We start from the raw sequence: 7,538 nt of genomic DNA on the forward strand, positions 1-7,538 counted from the left end.
AATTAAATATAACAAATATTTGTTGGTATATAATTTGTATTGTAAAAAAATTAGATACTCTTAGTTTTTGATTCTGTCCTGGTTTTTTGGTTCTAGAGATATTCGATCCGTTCGGTTATATATGAAATTCAGTTTAATTTTGTTTTTTTATGGTACGGTTCAGTTTCTTGGTTTCCGATATTTTATCTTATATAAAAAATTGTGTAAAAATAATTTATTTAATTCTAAAATAAACCCGCGCTTCTAAAGCGCGGGTCAAAATCTAGTTGTTCATTAAAAGTTCATTAATTTTCTCTTTGTTGTTTACAATTTAGTATGGCACCAACCTAAGATCTCCCCTTGATTTTTCTTTCTAAAGTATTGGACTGTTGGTTATTATCGCATTGTTACAACCTTTTGGTGGATTTAACAGTCAAATTCAGTTTCACACCCATCAATTAGAAATTTACTTTTCTTTGCTTTAAGAAAATGTTACTTTATAAACCATATTCAGAGGTTTAATTAAGTGAACAATAATATGCATGGCCTTATCTAAAGATTTAGGTATAAACAAGGAAAATAAAGTGATCCAAGTTCGAAGTAAACCCACAATATTAAATATGTATGATCACATGAATATTTAACATTGCTTTGGATCTTATTTGAATATCTAAAAAAAAAAATTAATCTGTGAATGCACCTCTATTTGAGAATTAATCTGATTTTTTTTCATAAATTCAGGATACCTTAGTTTAATAAAGAAAAACAAGGAAAATAAAATGGTCGTAAATAGTTGTCGAGGAGACACATCTAACTCTTTTAATGGGTTTTTATAGTGTCTCGTACAACCGTGGTATTCTATATGCAGCATATATATTGTTTTAAGGTTTCTTTTATTTCGTAAGAGGTAGATTTCTTGTAAAAAGAGCATCAGCGTTAAGATTAAAACACAGTACACACGATGGTAGAGGGGTCTCAGATGGTCTAAATTTTAAAACAAAGAGAAAATATTACAAGAAGTATTGATAACTGAAAATAAAAATCCAAAATTGTTGTCTAAACTTTAGATTATTATATAAAATATTATGATTTTTTCTAATCTAGCAGATACGTAGGGTTCAAAATTTAATTTTGATCTGAAGAGTCGTTTTTACAGAAAATTATAAACTAAACTTGAACCGACATACAGACTAAAAGATATTTATCTCCAATCATATATAGTCATTAGTTTTTTTTTTAACGTCAAAAAATCATTCTATTGCTTAAATTTGAGGTGGTCTGGGTAATCAGACCAGAATAGAACAATCAATATAAAGTAACTCTTTACGGAAGGATCTAGCAGTCTTAGCTAAAAAGTTTAAAGTCTGATTGCACGCTCGTGAAACATGAATGATATTGAAATCCGGGAAGCATATCTGTAGCGCCTCTATCCTTTCCAATTCCGTCGCAAAGCTTGACCAGGCATGAGGTTCTTTTATCATTGCAATTAGCTTCTTACGGTCTGTACGTTAAATATTGAAGCATGTTTTCTATTGGGTTAAGAAAACTAGTTATACCTAAAATATAGGCATAAAGTTTTATTGGAATTGTTCGAGTACTCAGCCTTTCAAAATGAAATAAAAAACACTTGGGTTAATGCGATAATCTAATATTTGAGAAATGACAGGTAAGAGACAACTAATTTTTTTTTGTCAACTAATTTATCGATCCCTTTATTACCTCGCCCCAAGATGGAAGCATCTCGAAATCAAGATACAAATAGTATAAATCATTCTCAAAAGTAAGATTTTTTAGAATACACATATTTATTAAAAATTTAATAAATATTTATAATTAATTTATTTTTTATTTTATTATACATTTTTCAATAATTTTCTACCAATGAAATTTAATCAATCCAAATACTTTCAATTAATATTTTTCAAAAATATAAAAAGATACCTTAACAATATAAAATATATTCTACGTGGAACAAGAAAAAAATCTAATTTTTTTTACTTTTGGAAAACAAAAAAAGTATGTTATTACAGTATTTAATTCATTGTAGGAAGCCTTAAGGGTTTTCCGAAAAAAGTATGTTATTACAGTATTTAATTCATTGTAGGAAGCCTTAAGGGGGTATATGTATATGTGCACATAACTAAGGTATAAACATATTTCTGTGTGTAATTGAATGGTATTTATAGAGTAAATTTTTATTCTAAAATTTAATTTACTCCATATTCAGCTACAAAGTTACCAATCAGGTAAACAATCATCATGTCATGTTTACTATGTGTACTATAGAAAAGATGAAAAAACATTACAATTTACTCTTATATTTGTCAGAGAAATGTTTTACTCCTGATTTCCTATTTTTTTGAAACACTCCTACCTTCCTATTCTCTTTCGTCTTTCCACCTATTTTGTTTTACTCCAATTTTTACTTTTTTATTTATTCTGTCTTGAGCTGGAATTTACCAGTCACAACTTTATCTTCAAGAGTCAAATCTCCATGGTGGAATAGTATGATGGATCCATCTGTACGGTGTAACGTGAGTAAAAAGATATTGCAATTTGTATTTCTCATCTTATATTTACAGAAAGTAACATGTGGTACCTGGTACCTACTACCTACTGGTCATAATCAATTTTTATTAACCTATCATCCAAGCGTAGTTAGGTTGGTGATTAGCGTCTATTATCAAGAGCTAGGTAGCGTTGGATCCAAAGAAAATGAATAGAGAGTCAAACCAAAAAAATATAATTTAATTATGGGGGAAAAACTATATAGTTAAAACTCAAAAAATTATACTCCATCCGTTTTTTAAATATTCATATTCTAGAGAAAACTTTTGTTTCAAAAAAATACATATTTTATATTTTTAATGTAATTTTTGTCAATTAATAATGAGAAATTGTGAAGTTCAAGAATATTAATTGCATCTTTTAAAATTTTATTGATTTAAAAATATAGAAAATATAAAATTATAAAAAACTATGCATTTATAACTAAATTTTAATATATTTTATTAAAAAGCGTGAAAATTTTAAAACGTGTTTTTGGAACTGGAACGGAAGGAGTAGGTTACGATTGATAGTTAGGTTCGGTCAAAGCATAATAACTTTTTATGCATGTAAGCTGCAAGCATCAATTTTAACGTATGTTTTTAAGTTTTAAACTTCAATATAGCGTTTATATATATGTAGTTAATCGTGAACTTCAATCTAAACTGACTATGTTGACAATATTAGATTTTTGGATGAGGGCCGGTTTAATTTGGAATCAATAAGACAGACTTTTGGATAAAATAAGCAACATATCTGACTCGGGAATCCTTTTTTTCTTTCAAATTTTTACATTCTAAGACACTTTTTGTCTTTCATATTACACAATCAGACACAATAGTCATGTGACACACTTTATCTGCCTGCAATGTCACATATACCCTCTAAACTAATCCAACCAGAGTTTGCCTTTAACCAAGGGTGTCATCAATTTTTTTTGAAAAAAAAATCAAAAGCGTATCAACACTACCTCTTTTTTCCAAATCACAAAACCTAATTTATCTTCAATTCCTTCTTCTCCGCCTCATACTCTCCGTCTCGAATCTTAAGCCGTCAACACTCCCTCTCTTCGCCTCCGCCGTGAACCATGAGGAAACCAAAGTCAAAGAAGAAGGTCTTAGTGGAGGACGAGGAAACGCCACAACAATACGAAGTCGGAGGTATTTCACTCTTCCCGTTGCTCTCGTTTTTTCCAAAATCCCAGAATCTGATTTGTTTTATATATGTAGATCCATCTTCACCGGACCTCCGTCTACCTCCTCTACTTTTCGCGACGGACCGGTTCCCCACCAGACGTCATAACATCTATTCCTCTCCGGATCTACTCCCTTTTATTCGCAACGTCCTTCGCGACACGCCGGAATTTGAAACCATCCGTAGGTCCTGTTTCGGGAAACTCTTCGACCTCCCTGCTCGTCAATGCCATGTGTCGTGTAAGCTGATCCACGCGTTTCTCACTCGTCAGCTTGTTTGTCTTCCAAAGAACACGCTTTGGTCCGCATTTGGTGGTTTTCCTTTCCGATATGGTCTTGAGGAATTTGGCACTGTCACGAGCCTCCCTTGTGGTTCATACCCTGAAAGATACAATCCCAAAACCGCTAAAGCTATTGTCGCCGGCAAAGATAGAGTATGGAAGAGACTTTTTGGGAAGAAAAAATTTGTGACGATTGCTGATCTTTGTCGGATGCTTGAGACCGACAAAGATATGGATGGGTGGAAAAAGATACGGATTGCTCTCATTATAATCGTCGACGGCGTTCTCATCGCTCACAAACAAGAAGCACGCCCCACTCCTCGTTATGTTAGGATGGTTGAAAACCTCAAAACCTTTCTTGCTTTCCCATGGGGTAGAGAGTCTTTCCTCAAGACCATCTCATGCATGAAACCGCCGAGTTTTGTCCCCAAGAAATGTGAAGATCCTGTTGCTACACTTGTCAAGACGCTCAAGCAGGGCAGTTTCAGATTACAAGGCTTCCCACTTTCACTTCAGCTTGTAGCATTTCGTGCCATCCCCCTGCTTCTGGATTATATACCGGCTCCATTAAACAACCTCACCTTGATGGACTTGGAAGATGGTACTCTACCACAGCACAAGTCAATCAATGCCATCCACATCCGACGCGTCGAATTTGACCCCAATGTAAGTCTAAAACTTTTGTATTAAATAACTCCAAAATGTATTTTTTAATCTAATAATTTTACAAAACTAAGATGCTTTTGAATTTTCTCAGCTGGTAGTCACTCCTATTATACCCATCGAAAGTCAGCCACAACCAGGATGGGGTATGTTTCCAGACGATGCGAAGGACGACAGTGTTCTCTACTTGGAACAACTTATAGCTGGTCAACATTCCTTCAACAAACATATGTGGCATGGCGGGGTTACATCTGAGCCTATCATCAAAAAGCCAAAGATCCGTGTCAAGAAGAAGGCTGCTACTATTAAGCAATCTCTACAAACAAGACAGCCGTCTGCAAAGAAGCAAAGGCGTATAAGTTCCTACTTTACAGGTTCAACCACCCAAAGCTTCACCAACGTTCAACTTACAGAGATGGTGATCCAACTTTCAACGCAAGTGAAGCAGCTCAAACGCGAGATGAAACGTAGGAAGAAGCGATCTCATGCAAGGCTATCATCTTTCAACAAACTTTTATCTCGTCGCAAGCAGTCCAACACACCACCCCACACTCCAGAACCAAGTCATAATCAGGTGAATCGCAAAGAACACACTTTTTGCCACATAAATAGCTTTGTGTTTTCACCACTAACAAAGAATTCATTTTTGGCTGCAGGATGATGCCCCAATGGAGACAGATGACATGCCTCAAACGACATCCCCTATAATCAGTCAATACGAAGCTCAGCTACATCGCGATTCTGCAGATGATCATCTTGCTAGTTCCCCTGTAACCGACCACTGCATCCACACAGAGAGTGTCCACGTTTCACCTAACCACAACAACACATGTGCCCACCCATCCCCCGACCACAATGTTCACCCTAGTCAACTCTCCCCCGTTTACGCCACTCCTCCACTCAGTCATCTGTCTCTTGCTAGCTCACATACGAGCGACCACTTAATCCACATTCAGAGTGTCCACGTTTCACCTAACCACATAAACGCATGTGTCCACACATCTCCTGACCACAACGATGACAGCAGACAAGTCTCCCCGGTTTTTAATAAAACTCCTCAGCCTAGTCAGGTGCACCCACCCCAACGATGATACAAATGACTACGACGGGCCACCTCGTACACCAGTCAGCGTGCAACCTCCTTGGGATGAGCTCAACTCAGTAGTCTACGATAAGAGTGATCACCCCAACAGCCCGGAGATTAATCACATCCTCTATCATGGCGTGAGGATTTACGATCCCATCAATCCAGATCCACCAATCTTCGATTCATCTATTCCTCGGAGTCTCCTATTACCGTCACCGCAGCCTAAGATAATACTTACATCACCCACTAAGAGCAATGACACTATGCCAGGCTTCGCTGTTCATGCGACTACCGTCAATGCTTTCACAGCTACAACTTCCTCTGAGTCTCCACCCTCTCTTCCTTTTAAGGTAACCGAGTCTCCACCCTCTCTTCCTTTTAAGGTAAACCACACCCTACATAATGTGAATTGATTTGATGCTCTCTCTAAAATAGTTGAAGCAAATATGGTCGCCATTTTCAGGATCAAAACGCCCATGGAGTTGTCGACCTAACGGCGACAAAAGATGTGGAGAGCCACGTTCCCTCTTTGGAGGAGAGCCACCTTGCTAATGAATTGTCCAAATCTCCATTAATCCCTGCGGTTACACTCATCTCGCCACTTCCAGGTCTCGAGTGGGATCTATTCTACAACACAGTCTCTACTAAGATGGACGTGTAAGTTTCCAAGCTATTTCCCAATTTACAGTTTTCCAATCTATTTGATTCCTTACACCTTTATGTTGCAGCTACCACTCCACACCGTCTTCTTTTGACTTCTCCAACAAATTTCTTCTCGACCTCGCTAAACCAAAGCAATGGACTTCCACCCGCGTAAGAATTCTCTCTTTTCTAATTCCTCTCAACTATACGCAACGTACCTACGACCACTAACTTTATAACACATTCTTGTTTATTTCATCCAGCACATGGAAGTTTTAATCCACATGCTCGGTGCCATACACTCAACACATCTTCTCACTGAAAAGTCCGCATTCACCACACCCCTCTTACCAGCTTATATCACCGACATTTGGCCCGATTTTGCTCCTTGCAGAAAGAGATCAACCTTCCTGTGGGATGAGCGTATTGTCGACATTGTTCTTCACCAAGGGATGAAATGGATGGAGGACGTACACACCATCTACACTCCGATGCTTTGGGACTGTAAACATTGGGTCGGCCTAGCCATCAACCTTGACATGGGGTATATTGAGATCCTAGATCCTCTGCCCGCTTTGTATGCAGATAGTCGTGTCGAGCGCTTCATGCTACCATTGGTTACCATACTCCCTTATCTAGTAAGGAAAGTGGCTATGTGTGTGCTTACTCAGTTCCGTGGAGTTAAAAAGTTTGTCTGGAAACGCATACCTGATCTCTACAACAACTTCAGATCCGGTGATTGCGGCCCCGTCAGCATGAAGTTTCTGGAGATGCACGCTCTTGGAGACCCAGCACCTCATATGTCAGGCATCACCGACCAAGCTGTTGACGACTTCCGCAAACAGTATGTCTTGGACATCTACAAAACCATTGACATGCCTGCTTATTCTACCTAAGTTGTTTATGCTGAATCACTAAGCCCACCTCTTGTGTAACAATGGGGCATCTTCCTTTTTTTTTTCCTATTTTGAACCCGACCATGGTTCTATCTTCTCGTACTCTAAGCTGTGCTAGGATTTCAAACTCTTCTGTACTTTAACTCTGCTTTGTTGGCTTAACGAGTTTCTTGTTATTGCTTCGGATGAGTCAACCATCTTTTTCATTTAATTCAATGAAAAACACAATCCGCAAACACACTCTTATACC

General features: G+C 37.3%; 1 protein-coding gene across 1 annotated transcript; it reads left to right on the plus strand.

Annotated features, from left to right (window-relative positions):
* The first annotated feature begins 3,566 nt into the window (after positions 1-3,566).
* On the plus strand, positions 3,567-5,662 carry LOC125591237. The gene is made up of 2 exons (XM_048765048.1): positions 3,567-5,237; positions 5,320-5,662. Exon 1 carries the CDS (start codon positions 3,614-3,616, stop codon positions 4,688-4,690), a length of 1,077 nt encoding a protein of 358 aa, XP_048621005.1. The 5' UTR covers positions 3,567-3,613; the 3' UTR covers positions 4,691-5,237; positions 5,320-5,662.
* The last annotated feature ends 1,876 nt before the right edge of the window (positions 5,663-7,538 follow it).

The sequence above is a fragment of the Brassica napus genome, chromosome C8 (genome assembly GCF_020379485.1).
Source record: "Brassica napus cultivar Da-Ae chromosome C8, Da-Ae, whole genome shotgun sequence".
Taxonomy (NCBI): Eukaryota; Viridiplantae; Streptophyta; class Magnoliopsida; order Brassicales; family Brassicaceae; genus Brassica; species Brassica napus.